Source organism: Eucyclogobius newberryi, unplaced genomic scaffold, assembly GCF_026437365.1.
Source record: "Eucyclogobius newberryi isolate DKJ021-1_F unplaced genomic scaffold, fEucNew1.0.hap1 SCAF_13, whole genome shotgun sequence".
Classification (NCBI taxonomy): domain Eukaryota; kingdom Metazoa; phylum Chordata; class Actinopteri; order Gobiiformes; family Gobiidae; genus Eucyclogobius; species Eucyclogobius newberryi.
The window spans coordinates 37,692,330-37,712,365 of record NW_027315757.1 but is presented as its reverse complement, the minus strand read 5'-3'; the positions used below and the strand labels follow the sequence as shown (position 1 = coordinate 37,712,365).

The 20,036-nt window shown below is 58.4% G+C and overlaps 1 protein-coding gene across 2 annotated transcripts in view; it reads right to left on the bottom strand.

Moving 5' to 3' along the window:
- The window catches only part of ppp1caa (protein phosphatase 1, catalytic subunit, alpha isozyme a), a 36,418-nt gene that overhangs the window by 2,594 nt on the left and 13,788 nt on the right, over positions 1-20,036 (bottom strand). For both annotated transcript variants that reach the window (XM_072443805.1, XM_072443806.1), the window contains 4 exons: positions 7,962-8,093; positions 7,541-7,771; positions 5,878-5,982; positions 2,319-2,542 (listed from right to left, as the gene is read on the bottom strand). In XM_072443805.1, coding sequence (XP_072299906.1) covers positions 2,319-2,542; positions 5,878-5,982; positions 7,541-7,771; positions 7,962-8,093 — 692 coding nt within the window. The remainder of the gene's footprint in view (positions 1-2,318; positions 2,543-5,877; positions 5,983-7,540; positions 7,772-7,961; positions 8,094-20,036) is intronic.

Sequence of the window (20,036 nt, the reverse complement as noted above, 5' to 3'; positions counted from 1 at the left end):
ACTTCATTCAAGAGCCGCACACCCGACACGCCACGACTTCATTCAAGAGCCGCACACCCGACTTCATTCAAGAGCCGCACACCCGACTTCATTCAAGAGCCGCACACCCACGACTTCATTCAAGAGCCGCACACCCACGACTTCATTCAAGAGCCGCACACCCACGACTTCATTCAAGAGCCGCACACCCACGACTTCATTCAAGAGCCGCACACCCGACACGCCTTCATTCAAGAGCCGCACACCCGACACGCCTTCATTCAAGAGCCGCACACCCGACACGCCTTCATTCAAGAGCCGCACACCCGACACGCCTTCATTCAAGAGCCGCAGACCCGACACGCCTTCATTCAAGAGCCGCACACCCGACACGCCACGACTTCATTCAAGAGCCGCACACCCGACTTCATTCAAGAGCCGCACACCCGACACGCCTTCATTTAAGAGCCGCACACCCGACACGCCACGACTTCATTCAAGAGCCGCACACCCGACTTCATTCAAGAGCCGCACACCCGACACGCCTTCATTTAAGAGCCGCACACCCGACTTCATTCAAGAGCCGCACACCCACGACTTCATTCAAGAGCCTCACACCCGACACGCCTACATTCAAGAGCCGCACACCCGACACGCCTTCATTCAAGAGCCGCACACCCGACACGCCTTCATTCAAGAGCCGCACACCCGACACGCCTTCATTCAAGAGCCGCACACCCGACACGCCTTCATTCAAGAGCCGCACACCCGACACGCCACGACTTCATTCAAGAGCCGCACACCCGACTTCATTCAAGAGCCGCACACCCGACACGCCTTCATTTAAGAGCCGCACACCCGACACGCCACGACTTCATTCAAGAGCCGCACACCCGACACGCCACGACTTCATTCAAGAGCCGCACACCCGACTTCATTCAAGAGCCGCACACCCGACACGCCACGACTTCATTCAAGAGCCGCACACCCGACTTCATTCAAGAGCCGCACACCCACGACTTCATTCAAGAGCCGCACACCCACGACTTCATTCAAGAGCCGCACACCCACGACTTCATTCAAGAGCCGCACACCCACGACTTCATTCAAGAGCCGCACACCCACGACTTCATTCAAGAGCCGCACACCCGACACGCCTTCATTCAAGAGCCGCACACCCGACACGCCTTCATTCAAGAGCCGCACACCCGACACGCCTTCATTCAAGAGCCGCACACCCGACACGCCTTCATTCAAGAGCCGCACACCCGACACGCCTTCATTCAAGAGCCGCACACCCGACACGCCTTCATTCAAGAGCCGCACACCCGACACGCCACGACTTCATTCAAGAGCCGCACACCCGACTTCATTCAAGAGCCGCACACCCGACACGCCTTCATTTAAGAGCCGCACACCCGACACGCCACGACTTCATTCAAGAGCCGCACACCCGACTTCATTCAAGAGCCGCACACCCGACACGCCTTCATTCAAGAGCCGCACACCCGACACGCCTTCATTCAAGAGCCGCACACCCGACACACCTTCATTCAAGAGCCGCACACCCGACACGCCTTCATTCAAGAGCCGCACACCCGACACGCCTTCATTCAAGAGCCGCACACCCGACACGCCTTCATTCAAGAGCCGCACACCCGACACGCCTTCATTCAAGAGCCGCACACCCGACACGCCTTCATTCAAGAGCCGCACACCCGACACGCCACGACTTCATTCAAGAGCCGCACACCCGACTTCATTCAAGAGCCGCACACCCGACACGCCTTCATTTAAGAGCCGCACACCCGACACGCCACGACTTCATTCAAGAGCCGCACACCCGACTTCATTCAAGAGCCGCACACCCGTCACGCCACGACTTCATTCAAGAGCCGCACACCCGACTTCATTCAAGAGCCGCACACCCGACACGCCACGACTTCATTCAAGAGCCGGACACCCGACTTCATTCAAGAGCCGCACACCCGACTTCATTCAAGAGCCGCACACCCGACTTCATTCAAGAGCCGCACACCCGACTTCATTCAAGAGCCGCACACCCGACTTCATTCAAGAGCCGCACACCCACGACTTCATTCAAGAGCCGCACACCCGACTTCATTCAAGAGCCGCACACCCCACGACTTCATTCAAGAGCCGCACACCCCACGACTTCGCGCACACACACACACACACACACACACACACACACACACACACACACACACACACACACACACACACACACACACACACACACACACACACACACACACACACACACACACACACACACACACACACACACACACACACACACACACACACACACACACCTGGTGCGCCCTGCATATTAGGTCCATGTCGTGCTTGTGCAGAAACTTGGCCACGACGTCGGCTCCGAAGGTGAAGGACACGCCCCGGTCATTCTCTCCCCAGCCCAGCACGTCTTTGTCCGGATCGGCCCAGAGTAGGTCACAGAGGAGGCCCTGGTCCGGGACGTCTGTGGGCCTCATGACTCTGCGGATCTGCTCCATGGACTGTAGGTCCGGGGACAGGCCTGCGAGCACAGGGAGGCGCCGTTACCAACCAGGGTCAAGAGCACGAGCGCCACGGGCGTTACGTTACGACACGTCGCGGGCGTCACGTTACGTTACGTCGCGGGCGTCACGACACGCCGCGGGCGTCGCTGGCGTCACGTCGCGGAAGTCGCGTCGCTGGCGTCGCGGGCGTCACGACACGTCGCGGCCGTCATGTTCCGTCACCTCGCTGGCGTCGACACGCCGGGTCACGACACGCCGCTGGCGTCGTGTCGCGGGCGTCACGACACGTCGCGGGCGTCACGTTAAGACACGTAGCGGGCGTCACGTTACGTCACGGGCGTCGCTGGCGTCACGTCGCGGAAGTCGCGGGCGTCACGACACGTCACGACACGTCACGTCGCGGCCGTCACGTTCCGTCACGTCGCGGGCGTCACCTCGCGGGCGTCGACACGCCAGGTCACGACACGCCGCTGGCGTCACCTCGCGGGCGTCGACACGCCAGGTCACGACACGCCGCTGGCGTCACCTCGCGTAAGTCGCGTCGCGGGCGTCACGACACGTCGCGGGCGTCAGGTCGCGGGCGTCACGTTACGACACGTAGCGGGCGTCACGTTACGACACGTAGCGGGCGTCACGTTACGACACGTAGCGGGCGTCACGTTACGACACGTAGCGGGCGTCACGTTACGACACATAGCGGGCATCACGTTACGACACGTAGCGGGCGTCACGTTACGTCGCGGGCGTCACGACACGCCGCGGGCGTCGCTGGCGTCACGTCGCGTCGCTGGCGTCACGACACGTCGCGGCCGTCACGTTCCGTCACCTCGCTGGCGTCGACACGCCGGGTCACGACACGCCGCTGGCGTCACCTCGCGGAAGTCGCGTCGCGGGCGTCACGTTAAGACACGTAGCGGGCGTCACGTTACGTCACGGGCGGCGCTGGCGTCACGTCGCGGAAGTCGCGGGCGTCACGACACGTCACGTTGCGGCCGTCACGTCGCGGGCGTCACCTCGCGGGCGTCGACACGCCGCTGGCGTCACCTCGCGTAAGTCGCGTCGCGGGATTCACGACACGTCGCGGGCGTCACGTTAAGACACGTAGCGGGCGTCACGTTACGTCACGGGCGTCGCTGGCGTCACGTCGCGGAAGTCGCGGGCGTCACGACGCGTCACGTCGCGGCCGTCACGTTCCGTCACGTCGCGGGCGTCACGTTACGACACGTAGCGGGCGTCACGTTACGACACGTAGCGGGCGTCACGTTACGACACGTAGCGGGCGTCACGTTACGACACGTAGCGGGCGTCACGTTACGACACGTAGCGGGCGTCACGTTACGACACGTAGCGGGCGTCACGTTACGACACGTAGCGGGCGTCACGTTACGTCGCGGGCGTCACGTTACGTCGCGGGCGTCACGTTACGTCGCGGGCGTCACGACACGGGCGTCGCTGGCGTCGCGGGCGTCACGACACGTCACGTCGCGGCCGTCACGTTCCGTCACCTCGCTGGCGTCGACACGCCGGGTCACGACACGCCGCTGGCGTCACCTCGCGGAAGTCGCGTCGCGGGCGTCACGTTAAGACACGTAGCGGGCGTCACGTTACGTCACGGGCGTCGCTGGCGTCACGTCGCGGAAGTCGCGGGCGTCACGACACGTCACGTCGCGGCCGTCACGTCGCGGCCGTCACGCCGCTGGCGTCACCTCGCGTAAGTCGCGTCGCGGGCGTCACGACACGTCGCGGGCGTCACGTCGCAGGCGTCACGTCACGACACGTAGCGGGTGTCACGTTACGACACGTAGCGGACGTCACGTTACGACACGTAGCGGACGTCACGTTACGACACGTAGCGGGCGTCACGTCACGACACGTAGCGGGCGTCACGTCACGACACGTAGCGGGCGTCACGTCACGTCACGTAGCGGGCGTCACGTCACGTAGCGGGCGTCACGTCACGACACGTAGCGGGCGTCACGTCACGACACGTAGCGGGCGTCACGTCACGACACGTAGCGGGCGTCACGTCACGACACGTAGCGGGCGTCACGTTACGACACGTAGCGGGCGTCACGTCACGACACGTAGCGGGCGTCACGTCACGACACGTAGCGGGCGTCACGTCACGACACGTAGCGGGCGTCACGTCACGACACGTAGCGGGCGTCACGTTACGACACGTAGCGGGCGTCACGTTACGACACGTAGCGGGCGTCACGTTACGACACGTAGCGGGCGTCACGTTACGACACGTAGCGGCCGTCACGTTACGACACGTAGCGGGCGTCACGTTACGACACGTAGCGGGCGTCACGTCACGACACGTAGCGGGCGTCACGTCACGACACGTAGCGGGCGTCACGTCACGACACGTAGCGGGCGTCACGTCACGACACGTAGCGGGCGTCACGTCACGTAGCGGGCGTCACGTCACGACACGTAGCGGGCGTCACGTCACGACACGTAGCGGGCGTCACGTCACGACACGTAGCGGGCGTCACGTTACGACACGTAGCGGACGTCACGTTACGACACGTAGCGGGCGTCACGTCACGACACGTAGCGGGCGTCACGACACGTAGAGGGCGTCACGTCACGTAGCAGGCGTCACGTAGCGGGCGTCACGTCACGACACGTAGCGGGCGTCACGTCACGACACGTAGCGGGCGTCACGTCACGACACGTAGCGGGCGTCACGTCACGACACGTAGCGGGCGTCACGTTACGACACGTAGCGGGCGTCACGTCGCGACACGTAGCGGGCGTCACGTCACGACACGTAGCGGGCGTCACGTCACGACACGTAGCGGGCGTCACGTCACGACACGTAGCGGGCGTCACGTCACGACACGTAGCGGGCGTCACGTCACGACACGTAGCGGGCGTCACGTCACGTCACGTAGCGGGCGTCACGTCACGTAGCGGGCGTCACGTCACAACACGTAGCGGGCGTCACGACACGTAGCGGGCGTCACGACACGTAGCGGGCGTCACGACACGTAGCGGGCGTCACGTTACGACACGTAGCGGGCGTCACGTTACGACACGTAGCGGGCGTCACGTCATGAGAAAAAACACCCTATCAGCTCGAGGCCAAGAACAATTATAAGAATTAGGAGCGCACGATGTAACCGATGAAATATCTGACTGACTTTAGAGTCGAGTTTCTACATCAGGTTCATGGATGGTGTGGAGTGAAGCCGCACGACTCCGCCCATGTGCGGCACGACTCCGCCCATGTGCCGCACGACTCCGCCCATGTGCCGCACGACTCCGCCCATGTGCCGCACGACTCCGCCCATGTGCCGTGTGAGTAAAGGTGCAGTTGTTGGTGGCGGGCAGGCGCACTGACCTCCGTGGCAGCAGAAGATCTTCTCGTCCACGATGGCGGCCACAGGTAAACAGTTGAAACAGTCTGTGAACGTCTTCCACAACTTGATGTTGTATCGCCGCTTGCCTGGAAACAACCCAGCATTATTTATGACACGTTTGATCATAAACAAGAAATGACTAGTGTGTGTGTGAGAGCGTGTGTGTGTGTGTGTGTGTGAGAGCGTGTGTGTGTGTGTGAGAGCGTGTGTGTGTGTGAGAGCGTGTGTGTGTGTGTGTGTGTGTGAGAGCGTGTGTGTGTGTGTGAGAGCGTGTGTGTGTGTGTGAGAGCGTGTGTGTGTGTGAGAGCGTGTGTGTGTGTGTGTGTGTGAGAGCGTGTGTGTGTGTGTGTGTGAGAGCGTGTGTGTGTGTGTGTGTGTGTGAGAGCGTGTGTGTGTGTGTGTGTGTGTGTGTGTGTGTGTGTGTGTGTGTGAGAGCGTGTGTGTGTGTGTGAGAGCGTGTGTGTGTGTGAGAGCGTGTGTGTGTGTGTGTGTGTGTGAGAGCGTGTGTGTGTGTGTGTGTGTGTGTGTGAGAGCGTGTGTGTGTGTGTGAGAGCGTGTGTGTGTGTGAGAGCGTGTGTGTGTGTGTGTGTGTGTGAGAGCGTGTGTGTGTGTGTGTGTGAGAGCGTGTGTGTGTGTGTGTGTGTGTGAGAGCGTGTGTGTGTGTGTGTGTGTGTGAGAGCGTGTGTGTGTGTGTGTGTGTGAGAGCGTGTGTGTGTGTGTGAGAGCGTGTGTGTGTGTGTGTGTGTGTGAGAGCGCGTGTGTGTGTGTGAGAGCGTGTGTGTGTGTGAGAGCGTGTGTGTGTGTGAGCGTGTGTGTGTGTGTGTGTGTGTGTGTGAGAGCGTGTGTGTGTGTGTGTGTGTGTGTGAGAGCGTGTGTGTGTGTGTGTGTGTGTGTGAGAGCGTGTGTGTGAGAGCGTGTGTGTGTGTGAGAGCGTGTGTGTGTGTGTGTGAGCGTGTGTGTGTGTGTGTGTGAGAGCGTGTGTGTGTGTGTGTGTGTGAGAGCGTGTGTGTGTGTGTGTGAGAGCGTGTGTGTGTGTGTGTGTGAGAGCGTGTGTGTGTGTGTGTGTGTGAGAGCGTGTGTGTGTGTGAGAGCGTGTGTGTGTGTGTGAGCGTGTGTGTGTGTGTGTGTGTGTGAGAGCGTGTGTGTGTGTGTGAGAGTGTGTGTGTGTGAGAGTGTGTGTGTGTGTGAGAGCGTGTGTGTGTGTGTGTGTGAGAGCGTGTGTGTGTGTGTGTGTGTGTGTGTGTGTGTGTGTGTGAGAGCGTGCGTGTGTGTGTGTGTGTGTGTGAGAGCGTGTGTGTGTGTGTGTGTGAGAGCGTGTGTGTGTGTGTGTGTGTGTGTGTGTGTGAGAGTGTGTGTGTGAGAGCGCGTGTGTGTGTGTGTGTGTGTGTGAGAGCGTGTGTGTGTGTGTGTGTGAGAGCGTGTGTGTGTGTGTGTGAGAGCGCGTGTGTGTGTGTGTGTGTGAGAGCGTGTGTGTGTGTGTGTGTGAGAGCGTGTGTGTGTGTGTGTGTGTGTGTGTGTGTGTGAGAGCGTGCGTGTGTGTGTGTGTGTGTGTGTGTGAGAGCGTGTGTGTGTGAGTGTGAGTGTTGTTTCTTGCAGTGTCCTGCTTTACACCTCGGGTTCTCCTCATTTGCTCGTTGTACTCACACTCATCGTAGAAGCCGTAGATGCGGTTGATGGAGGCGCACTCGTGGTTCCCCCTCAGCAGGAAGAAGTTCTCGGGGAACTTTATTTTGTAGGCGAGCAGGAGGCAGATGGTCTCCAGGGACTGCTTCCCTCGGTCCACGTAGTCGCCCAGGAACAGGTAGTTACTTTCAGGGGGAAAGCCTCCGTACTCGAAGAGCCGCAGCAGGTCGTAGTACTGACCATGCACATCACCTGCAGGGGGCAGCAGAGAGGGCCACACTCTTTACAGAGAAGTATAAGCCTGCAGGGGGCAGCAGAGAGGGCCACACTCTTTACAGAGAAGTATAAGCCTGCAGGGGGCAGCAGAGAGGGCCACACGAGTCAGCCTGAGCTTGACCACACGAGTCAGCCTGAGCTTGACCACACCGCACACAGCACTGACCGCAGATCTTGAGCGGGGCCTCCAGCTCCAGGAGGATGGGTTGGCTGAGGAAGATCTCTCTAGATTTAAGGCAGAGGCCCCGGATCTCTCCCTCGGTCAGCTGCACGTTCTTCCCTGGACGAGAGCCTTTCACTGTGGACAGAAGAGCAGAGGCAGAGGCACAGGCAGGTCAATGCAAGCAAAGGGAAAACAACTGCTGCTGACCTCTGAGCGCTCCACGGGTCAGATCATCCTTTCTATTTAACATTAAAGGTGTAAATGTGTGACTGAAGCTTCTAGAAGGACAAGATCTATGAATATGAATGATTTGACATTTTGATTGAACGCCGCTGCGTCTTTGCATTTGAGTCTGTTTAGCAGTGAAGGCCGATACCGTCCATCGGATACCAAGTAATACTGAGGCAAATATCAGGACATCGATCCGATACCGATAACAGTGAGTTTGGTTCTGAGATGATTCAAAACGCCTCAAATATGAACTTTATATAAGTGCAGAAACCTACAATATGGTCAATGCATTAAAAGAACTACATCTATTTAAAACGTTCTATTGTGGCATATTTGTATAGTCCAGAAAACGATCATGAATATACGACTATTCTTATCGCTGACCGGTCCAGAGGAGTGTGAAACGTGGCAGCTCCAGGCATCGTCAAGAGAGAAACGCCAGCACTAAATAAGATCATCATTTTATAGTTGTTTTTTTAAAAATCAATAACCTGCCATGAAATACACAAAGGTCAAGGTCTCAGTAGCGGGCAGTAGCGGGCTGTAGAGGGCAGTAGAGGGCTTTAGCGGGCAGTAGAGGGCTGTAGAGGGCAGTAAAGGGCTGTAGCGGGCGCGGACTGTAGCGGGCAGTAGAGGGCAGTAGAGGGCTGTAGAGGGCTGTAGAGGGCTGTAGCGGGCAGTGGCGGGCAGTGGCGGGCTGTGGCGGGCTGTGGCGGGCTGTAGAGGGCAGTAGCGGGCTGTAGAGGGCAGTAGAGGGCTGTAGCGGGCGCGGGCTGTAGAGGGCAGTAGAGGGCTTTAGCGGGCAGTAGAGGGCAGTAGAGGGCAGTAGAGGGCTATAGAGGGCAGTAAAGGGCTGTAGCGGGCAGTAGAGGGCTGTAGCGGGCAGTAGGGGGCTGTAGCGGGCTGTAGCGGGCTGTAGGGGGCTGTAGGGGGCAGTAGCGGGCAGTAGCGGGCAGTAGAGAGCTGTAGCGGGCTGTAGAGGGCTGTAGCGGGCTGTAGCGGGCTGTAGAGGGCTGTAGCGGGCAGTGGCGGGCAGTGGCGGGCTGTGGCGGGCTGTGGCGGGCTGTAGAGGGCAGTAGAGGGCTGTAGAGGGCTGTAGCGGGCGCGGGCTGTAGAGGGCTGTAGAGGGCTGTAGAGGGCAGTAGAGGGCAGTAGAGGGCGCGGGCTGTAGAGGGCTGTAGCGGGCAGTAGAGGGCTGTAGCGGGCAGTAGAGGGCTGTAGCGGGCAGTAGAGGGCTGTAGCGGGCAGTAGAGGGCTGTAGAGGGCAGTAGAGGGCTGTAGCGGGCGCGGGCTGTAGAGGGCAGTAGAGGGCTTTAGCGGGCAGTAGAGGGCAGTAGAGGGCTTTAGCGGGCAGTAGCGGGCAGTAGAGGGCAGTAGAGGGCTGTAGTGGGCGCGGGCTGTAGAGGGCTGTAGAGGGCAGTAGAGGGCAGTAGAGGGCTGTAGCGGGCAGTAGAGGGCAGTAAAGGGCTGTAGTGGGCGCGGGCTGTAGCGGGCAGTAGAGGGCAGTAGAGGGCTGTAGCGGAAAGTAGCGGGCAGTAGCGGGCTGTAGGGGGCTGTAGCGGGCTGTAGGGGGCTGTAGCGGGCTGTAGGGGGCTGTAGCGGGCTGTAGGGGGCTGTAGGGGGCTGTAGGGGGCTGTAGCGGGCTGTAGCGGGCTGTAGCGGGCTGTAGGGGGCTGTAGGGGGCAGTAGCGGGCAGTAGCGGGCTGTATGGGGCTGTAGGGGGCAGTAGCGGGCAGTAGCGGGCAGTAGCGGGCAGTAGCGGGCAGTAGCGGGCAGTAGCGGGCAGTAGAGGGCTGTAGAGGGCAGTAGAGGGCAGTAGAGGGCAGTAGAGGGCAGTAGAGAGCTGTAGCGGGCAGTAGAGAGCTGTAGCGGTCAGTAGAGGGCTGTAGCGGGCTGTAGAGGGCTATAGCGGGCAGTAGAGGGCTGTAGCGGGCAGTAGAGGGCTGTAGCGGGCAGTAGCGGGCTGTAGAGGGCTGTAGCGGGCAGTAGCGGGCAGTGGAGGGCAGTGGAGGGCTGTGGCGGGCTGTGGCGGGCTGTAGCGGGCGCGGGCTGTAGCGGGCAGTAGAGGGCTGTAGCGGGCGCGGGCTGTAGAGGGCAGTAGAGGGCTGTAGCGGGCAGTAGAGGGCTGTAGCGGGCGCGGGCTGTAGAGGGCTGTAACGGGAAGTAGAGGGCTGTAACGGGCGCGGGCTGTAGAGGGCTGTAGAGGGCTGTAGCGGTCAGTAGAGGGCTGTAGCGGGCAGTAGCAGGCAGTAGAGGGCGCGGGCTGTAGCGGGCTGTAGAGGGCAGTAGCGGGCTGTAGCGGGCTGTAGCGGGCAGTGGAGGGCTGTGGCGGGCTGTGGCGGGCTGTGGCGGGCTGTGGCGGGCTGTAGAGGGCATTAGCGGGCTGTGGCGGGCTGTGGCGGGCTGTAGAGGGCATTAGCGGGCTGTAGAGGGCGCGGGCTGTAGAGGGCTGTAGAGGGCTGTAGGGGGCAGTAGCGGGCAGTAGAGAGCTGTAGCGGGCTGTAGAGGGCTGTAGCGGGCTGTAGCGGGCTGTAGAGGGCTGTAGCGGGCAGTGGCGGGCAGTGGCGGGCAGTGGCGGGCAGTGGCGGGCTGTGGCGGGCTGTAGAGGGCAGTAGAGGGCTGTAGAGGGCTGTAGCGGGCGCGGGCTGTAGAGGGCTGTAGAGGGCTGTAGAGGGCAGTAGAGGGCGCGGGCTGTAGAGGGCTGTAGCGGGCAGTAGAGGGCTGTAGCGGGCAGTAGAGGGCTGTAGCGGGCAGTAGAGGGCTGTAGAGGGCTGTAGCGGGCGCGGGCTGTAGAGGGCAGTAGAGGGCTTTAGCGGGCAGTAGAGGGCAGTAGAGGGCTTTAGCGGGCAGTAGAGGGCAGTAGAGGGCTTTAGCGGGCAGTAGAGGGCAGTAGAGGGCTGTAGTGGGCGCGGGCTGTAGAGGGCTGTAGAGGGCAGTAGAGGGCAGTAGAGGGCTGTAGCGGGCAGTAGAGGGCAGTAAAGGGCTGTAGTGGGCGCGGGCTGTAGAGGGCTGTAGCGGGCAGTAGAGGGCAGTAGAGGGCTGTAGCGGAAAGTAGCGGGCAGTAGCGGGCTGTAGGGGGCTGTAGCGGGCTGTAGGGGGCTGTAGCGGGCTGTAGGGGGCTGTAGGGGGCTGTAGCGGGCTGTAGCGGGCTGTAGGGGGCTGTAGGGGGCTGTAGCGGGCTGTAGGGGGCTGTAGGGGGCAGTAGCGGGCAGTAGCGGGCTGTATGGGGCTGTAGGGGGCAGTAGCGGGCAGTAGCGGGCAGTAGCGGGCAGTAGCGGGCAGTAGCGGGCAGTAGCTGGCAGTAGCTGGCAGTAGAGGGCTGTAGAGGGCTGTAGAGGGCAGTAGAGGGCAGTAGAGAGCTGTAGCGGGCAGTAGAGAGCTGTAGCGGTCAGTAGAGGGCTGTAGCGGTCAGTAGAGGGCTGTAGCGGGCTGTAGAGGGCTATAGCGGGCAGTAGAGGGCTGTAGCGGGCAGTAGAGGGCTGTAGCGGGCAGTAGAGGGCTGTAGCGGGCAGTAGCGGGCAGTAGAGGGCTGTAGCGGGCAGTAGAGGGCTGTAGCGGGCAGTAGCGGGCAGTGGAGGGCAGTGGAGGGCTGTGGCGGGCTGTGGCGGGCTGTAGCGGGCGCGGGCTGTAGCGGGCAGTAGAGGGCTGTAGCGGGCGCGGGCTGTAGAGGGCAGTAGAGGGCTGTAGCGGGCAGTAGAGGGCTGTAGCGGGCGCGGGCTGTAGAGGGCTGTAACGGGAAGTAGAGGGCTGTAACGGGCGCGGGCTGTAGAGGGCTGTAGAGGGCTGTAGCGGTCAGTAGAGGGCTGTAGCGGGCAGTAGCAGGCAGTAGAGGGCGCGGGCTGTAGCGGGCTGTAGCGGGCTGTAGAGGGCAGTAGCGGGCTGTGGCGGGCTGTGGCGGGCAGTGGAGGGCTGTGGCGGGCTGTGGCGGGCTGTGGCGGGCTGTAGAGGGCATTAGCGGGCTGTGGCGGGCTGTGGCGGGCTGTAGAGGGCATTAGCGGGCTGTAGAGGGCGCGGGCTGTAGAGGGCAGTAGAGGGCAGTAGCGGGCAGTAGCGGGCAGTAGAGGGCAGTAGAGGGCAGTAGCGGGCAGTAGAGGGCTGTAGAGGGCTGTAGAGGGCTGTAGCGGGCTGTAGCGGGCTGTACAGGGCAGTAGAGGGCAGTAGCGGGCGCGGGCTGTAGCGGGCTGTAGAGGGCAGTAGAGGGCTGTAGCGGGCGCGGGCTGTAGCGGGCAGTAGAGGGCTGTAGCGGGCGCGGGCTGTAGAGGGCTGTAGCGGGCGCGGGCTGTAGAGGGCAGTAGAGGGCTGTAGCGGGCGCGGGCTGTAGAGGGCAGTAGAGGGCTGTAGCGGGCAGTAGAGGGCTGTAGCGGGCAGTAGAGGGCTGTAGCGGGCAGTAGAGGGATGTAGAGGGCTGTAGCGGGCAGTAGAGGGATGTAGAGGGCTGTAGCGGGCAGTAGAGGGATGTAGAGGGCTGTAGCGGGCAGTAGAGGGATGTAGAGGGCTGTAGCGGGCGCGGGCTGTAGAGGGCTGTAGAGGGCTGTAGCGGGCAGTAGAGAGCTGTGGCGGGCTGTAGCGGGCAGTAGAGAGCTGTGGCGGGCTGTAGAGGGCAGTAGAGGGCAGTAGAGGGCTGTAGAGGGCTGTAGCGGGCTGTAGCGGGCAGTAGCGGGCAGTGGAGGGCAGTGGAGGGCAGTGGAGGGCAGTGGAGGGCTGTAGCGGGCAGTAGCGGGCAGTAGAGGGCTGTAGCGGGCTGTAGCGGGCTGTAGAGGGCTGCAGCGGGCTGTAGCGGGCTGTAGAGAGCTGTAGCGGGCTGTAGAGGGCTGTAGCGGTCAGTAGAGGGCTGTAGAGGGCTGTAGCGGTCAGTAGAGGGCTGTAGCGGTCAGTAGAGGGCTGTAGCGGGCTGTAGCGGGCTGTAGAGGGCTGTAGCGGGCTGTAGAGGGCTTTAGAGGGCTGTAGCGGGCTGTAGAGGGCTGTAGAGGGCTGTAGCGGGCTGTAGCGGGCTGTAGAGGGCTGTAGCGGGCTGTAGCGGGCTGTAGAGGGCTGTAGAGGGCTGTAGCGGGCTGTAGCGGGCTGTAGCGGGCTGTAGAGGGCTGTAGCGGGCTGTAGAGGGCTGTAGCGGTCAGTAGAGGGCTGTAGAGGGCTGTAGCGGTCAGTAGAGGGCTGTAGAGGACTGTAGAGGACTGTAGCTGGCTGTAGAGGGCTGTAGCGGGCTGTAGAGGGCTGTAGAGGGCTGTAGCGGGCTGTAGAGGGCTGTAGCGGGCTGTAGCGGGCTGTAGAGGGCTGTAGAGGGCTGTAGAGGGCTGTAGCGGGCTGTGGCGGGCTGTAGAGGGCTGTAGAGGGCTGTAGAGGGCTGTAGAGGGCTGTAGCGGGCTGTGGCGGGCTGTAGAGGGCTGTAGAGGGCTGTGGCGGGCTGTGGCGGGCTGTAGAGGGCTGTAGAGGGCTGTGGCGGGCTGTGGCGGGCTGTAGCGGGCTGTAGCGGGCTGTAGAGGGCTGTAGCGGGCTGTAGAGGGCTGTAGCGGTCAGTAGAGGGCTGTAGAGGGCTGTAGCGGTCAGTAGAGGGCTGTAGAGGACTGTAGAGGACTGTAGCTGGCTGTAGAGGGCTGTAGCGGGCTGTAGAGGGCTGTAGAGGGCTGTAGCGGGCTGTAGAGGGCTGTAGCGGGCTGTAGCGGGCTGTAGAGGGCTGTAGAGGGCTGTAGAGGGCTGTAGCGGGCTGTGGCGGGCTGTAGAGGGCTGTAGAGGGCTGTAGAGGGCTGTAGCGGGCTGTGGCGGGCTGTAGAGGGCTGTAGAGGGCTGTGGCGGGCTGTGGCGGGCTGTAGAGGGCTGTAGAGGGCTGTGGCGGGCTGTGGCGGGCTGTAGAGGGCTGTGGCGGGCTGTGGCGGGCTGTAGAGGGCTGTAGAGGGCTGTAGAGGGCTGTAGAGGGCTGTAGAGGGCTGTAGAGGGCTGTAGCGGGCTGTAGCGGGCTGTAGAGGGCTGTAGCGGTCAGTAGAGGGCTGTAGCGGGCTGTAGCGGGCTGTAGAGGGCTGTGGCGGGCAGTGGCGGGCAGTGGCGGGCTGTGGCGGGCTGTGGCGGGCTGTGGCGGGCTGTGGCGGGCTGTGGCGGGCTGTGGCGGGCTGTGGCGGGCTGTGGCGGGCTGTAGAGGGCTGTAGAGGGCTGTAGAGGGCTGTAGCGGGCTGTAGCGGGCTGTAGCGGGCTGTAGAGGGCTGTAGAGGGCTGTGGCGGGCTGTGGCGGGCTGTAGCGGGCTGTAGAGGGCTGTAGCGGGCTGTAGCGGGCTGTAGCGGGCTGTAGAGGGCTGTAGCGGGCTGTAGCGGGCTGTAGAGGGCTGTAGCGGTCAGTAGCGGGCTGTAGCGGGCAGTAGAGGGCTGTAGAGGGCTGTAGAGGGCTGTAGAGGGCTGTAGAGGGCTTTAGAGGGCTGTAGCGGGCTGTAGAGGGCTTTAGAGGGCTGTAGCGGGCTGTAGAGGGCTGTAGAGGGCTGTAGCGGGCTGTAGCGGGCTGTAGAGGGCTGTAGCGGGCTGTAGCGGGCTGTAGAGGGCTGTAGAGGGCTGTAGCGGGCTGTAGCGGGCTGTAGCGGGCTGTAGAGGGCTGTAGCGGGCTGTAGAGGGCTGTAGCGGTCAGTAGAGGGCTGTAGAGGGCTGTAGCGGTCAGTAGAGGGCTGTAGAGGACTGTAGAGGACTGTAGCTGGCTGTAGAGGGCTGTAGCGGGCTGTAGAGGGCTGTAGAGGGCTGTAGCGGGCTGTAGAGGGCTGTAGCGGGCTGTAGCGGGCTGTAGAGGGCTGTAGAGGGCTGTAGAGGGCTGTAGCGGGCTGTGGCGGGCTGTAGAGGGCTGTAGAGGGCTGTAGAGGGCTGTAGCGGGCTGTGGCGGGCTGTAGAGGGCTGTAGAGGGCTGTGGCGGGCTGTGGCGGGCTGTAGAGGGCTGTAGAGGGCTGTGGCGGGCTGTGGCGGGCTGTAGAGGGCTGTGGCGGGCTGTGGCGGGCTGTAGAGGGCTGTAGAGGGCTGTAGAGGGCTGTAGAGGGCTGTAGAGGGCTGTAGCGGGCTGTAGCGGGCTGTAGAGGGCTGTAGCGGTCAGTAGAGGGCTGTAGCGGGCTGCAGAGGGCTGTAGAGGGCTGTAGAGGGCTGTAGAGGGCTGTAGCGGGCTGTAGCGGGCTGTAGAGGGCTGTAGCGGTCAGTAGAGGGCTGTAGAGGGCTGTAGAGGGCTGTAGAGGGCTGTAGAGGGCTGTAGCGGGCTGTAGCGGGCTGTAGAGGGCTGTAGCGGTCAGTAGAGGGCTGTAGCGGGCTGCAGAGGGCTGTAGCGGGCTGCAGCGGGCTGTAGAGGCCTTTAGTCTTAAATGTCACAGATTTTTAACTCAAAGAACTGGAAATGTGCTTTTCAGTTACAAAAGCCAAACCACAGACTGCCACGAACAGAAGACTGTGCAATCGCATCATTAGCTTCACCTAAATGTGCATCTGATTAAATTAAAATGTGTCCAAAGGCGACATTTAAGGCATGAAATCAGCAGATCTGAACAGCTGTGAACGTTACGTAACAAACAGTATGTTCAGCACCGTCAGATGGAGACGGAAACCTTCAGGAGGTTCTGCAGGAGAAACCCTCACGTTTAAGAGGTTCTGCAGGAGAAACCCTCACGTTTACGAGGATCAGAGTCTCGTTTGCAGGTACAGAAGGATCAGAGTCTGCGCGCGTGGACACTTTTCATGCAAAGTAAATAATGCTCCGACTGAAATCCATTTGTAGGGTTTTCTGACGGAGGAACAGGCGTGTTTGCACGTCTCTCCCACTCAAACCTGCTCGCACCAGCTGTCCTTCCACGGGACTCCAGTCAGTTTCTGGGTCACACTTTAAATGGAATCAATCGGAAAAAGGAAAATAACAGTAGACGCTCTAGATTTGCAAAAACAATGGGACTTAAAGCTGCAGTGGAACACGGATCTGGACGTGTTCATCAAGATTCAGTCATTTCATTACTTTTTATGGAGAAGTCTACAACAAACTGTATTTATTCCATTTGGTCGTTCTGCATTAGGAATCCCGTTCACAACCTAAACCGAACATTTACAAACGTCTTTTCATCAGAAACACTGAAGACAAAGCAGAAGTATTTAGTTTGATGTACCGACCGCTTCGTCTGAGCCACGAACAAATAGTGATTCTTCCATTGCTAAATAAGGAAGCGATTATCCATTAGTTACGTTTCAATAAACTTGTGGCCCAACACACCCCGGCAACAAACCCCCCCAACACACCCCGGCAACAAACCCCCCCAACACACCCCGGCAACAAACCCCCCCAACACACCCCGGCAACAAACCCCCCCAACACACCCCGGCAACAAACCCCCCCAACACACCCCGGCAACAACCCCGCCCCCAACACACCCCGGCAACAACCCCGCCCCCAACACACCCCGGCAACAAACCCCCCCAACACACCCCGGCAACAAACCCCCCCAACACACCCCGGCAACAAACCCCCCCAACACACCCCGGCAACAAACCCCCTCAACACACCCCGGCAACAAACCCCCCCAACACACCCCGGCAACAAACGCCCCCAACACACCCCGGCAACAACCCCGCCCCCAACACACCCCGGCAACAACCCCGCCCCCAACACACCCCGGCAACAACCCCGCCCCCAACACACCCCGGCAACAACCCCGCCCCCAACACACCCCGGCAACAACCCCGCCCCCAACACACCCCGGCAACAACCCCGCCCCCAACACACCCCGGCAACAAACCCCCCCAACACACCCCGGCAACAACCCCGCCCCCAACACACCCCGGCAACAAACCCGCCCCCCAACACACCCCGGCAACAAACCCGCCCCCAACACACCCCGGCAACAAACCCCCCCCAACACACCCCGGCAACAACCCCGCCCCCAACACACCCCGGCAACAAACCCGCCCCCAACACACCCCGGCAACAAACCCGCCCCCCAACACACCCCGGCAACAACCCCGCCCCCAACACCTCAGCAACAACCCCGCCCTTAACACACCCCGGCAACAAACCCCCCCAACACACCCCGGCAACAAACCCCCCCCAACACACCCCGGCAACAACCCCGCCCCAACACACCCCGGCAACAACCCCGCCCCCAACACACCCCGGCAACAACTTATTGTGGGTCACAAAACAATTTAGTTTTTTTTTTTTTTTTTAATTCAATATGAAAAATTCCCAGAGTGACATTGTAAATGTTTCACTGTGAATATGACACTTTGACACTGAATGTTCATTGAAGGGTTTGTCCGGGCGACACTGAAGAACAGGTCAAATGCAGACGTGATGTTCTGCAGCGACACAAGTGGGTTAAAAATACCAGGCAGTGGAAAGTAAACAGTCACTTGTGACTTTAAAGCTGGATTAGACGGGGCTAAGCCCCGGCACAGATTACACCAAAGTTAGAGGCACGAGGCTGTGGAACCTGAAGCTGAGGAGCAAATGAGGCCAGAAGAAGAAATGTCCAGGTCTTGATTTGTGAACACACCATCCTCCATTTGACTCAATGTAACCGGCTCAAATACAGTTAAAAATCCCCAAGTTTGAAATAGAAAGTTTAACGAGTCTACGGCAGAAATCACCCAAAATATCTCAGACTCAAATGCTATTTCAGTATTTCATTTAATGTTGACTCAACAATAAGCTACGCTGTAAACTATCAAATGGTAAAGGTGATATGTCTGATAATTAAACCTCAGCTAATAAGTTTAATATTATAAATATGAATATAGTAATGTCCATGAAGAGATGTTCAGTCTGAATATTTTCTGTAGAAATATTCAATCTTCATCATTTGATGTGACAGGTCTTTGGGAGTCACATTCACAACTAAAATAAAGAAAAAGACGCAATATTTTTTTAAATAATTAAATCCGATTTGAAATGTATCACTTTCAAAGTGATAAATCCTTCTGGTCCAGAGTTATTCCATTTTTGTTTAGTTGTGTGTGTCTCATTGTGTGTAAAGATGGTCTTATGTCCTCTTGTGTGTGTCTCATTGTGTGTAAAGATGGTCTTATGTCGTCTTGTGTGTGTCTCATTGTGTGTAAAGATGGTCTTATGTCCTCTTGTGTGTGTCTCATTGTGTGTAAAGATGGTCTTATGTCCTCTTGTGTGTGTCTCATTGTGTGTAAAGATGGTCTTATGTCGTCTTGTGTGTGTCTCATTGTGTGTAAAGATGGTCTTATGTCCTCTTGTGTGTGTCTCATTGTGTGTAAAGATGGTCTTATGTCGTCTTGTGTGTGTCTCATTGTGTGTAAAGATGGTCTTATGTCGTCTTGTGTGTGTCTCATTGTGTGTAAAGATGGTCTTATGTCGTCTTGTGTGTGTCTCATTGTGTGTAAAGATGGTCTTATGTCGTCTTGTGTGTGTCTCATTGTGTGTAAAGATGGTCTTATGTCGTCTTGTGTGTGTCTCATTGTGTGTAAAGATGGTCTTATGTCGTCTTGTGTGTGTCTCATTGTGTGTAAAGATGGTCTTATGTCCTCTTGTGTGTGTCTCATTGTGTGTAAAGATGGTCTTATGTCGTCTTGTGTGTGTCTCATTGTGTGTAAAGATGGTCTTATGTCGTCTTGTGTGTGTCTCATTGTGTGTAAAGATGGTCTTATGTCGTCTTGTGTGTGTCTCATTGTGTGTAAAGATGGTCTTATGTCGTCTTGTGTGTGTCTCATTGTGTGTAAAGATGGTCTTATGTCCTCTTGTGTGTGTCTCATTGTGTGTAAAGATGGTCTTATGTCCTCTTGTGTGTGTCTCATTGTGTGTAAAGATGGTCTTATGTCGTCTTGTGTGTGTCTCATTGTGTGTAAAGATGGTCTTATGTCCTCTTGTGTGTGTCTCATTGTGTGTAAAGATGGTCTTATGTCCTCTTGTGTGTGTCTCATTGTGTGTAAAGATGGTCTTATGTCGTCTTGTGTGTGTCTCATTGTGTGTAAAGATGGTCTTATGTCCTCTTGTGTGTGTCTCATTGTGTGTAAAGATGGTCTTATGTCCTCTTGTGTGTGTCTCATTGTGTGTAAAGATGGTCTTATGTCGTCTTGTGTGTGTCTCATTGTGTGTAAAGATGGTCTTATGTCCTCTTGTGTGTGTCTCATTGTGTGTAAAGATGGTCTTATGTCCTCTTGTGTGTGTCTCATTGTGTGTAAAGATGGTCTTATGTCCTCTTGTGTGTGTCTCATTGTGTGTAAAGATGGTCTTATGTCCTCTTGTGTGTGTCTCATTGTCTGTAAAGATGGTCTTATGTCGTCTTGTGTGTGTCTCATTGTGTGTAAAGATGGTCTTATGTCGTCTTGTGTGTGTCTCATTGTGTGTAAAGATGGTCTTATGTCGTCTTGTGTGTGTCTCATTGTGTGTAAAGATGGTCTTATGTCGTCTTGTGTGTGTCTCATTGTGTGTAAAGATGGTCTTATGTCGTCTTGTGTGTGTCTCATTGTGTGTAAAGATGGTCTCATGTCGTCTTGTGTGTGTCTCATTGTGTGTAAAGATGGTCTCATGTCGTCTTGTGTGTGTCTCATTGTGTGTAAAGATGCTCTCATGTCCTCTTGTGTGTGTCTCATTGTGTGTAAAGATGGTCTCATGTCGTCTTGTGTGTGTCTCATTGTGTGTAAAGATGCTCTCATGTCCTCTTGTGTGTGTCTCATTGTGTGTAAAGATGGTCTTATGTCGTCTTATGTCTTTGTGGATTCAGTTTGGGAGGATTTGTTCTGTTCTTTTGGACATAATTGAAGTGAATAAACGTCACATTCAGAAGAGAAATAGTCTCTATGAGGCACAGTCCCGTCGCTCCTTCACTTCTTTTGGTCTCAGGGACATGGACTCTTTCACAATAGGAGGGGAGGAGTTTTCTGAGTTCA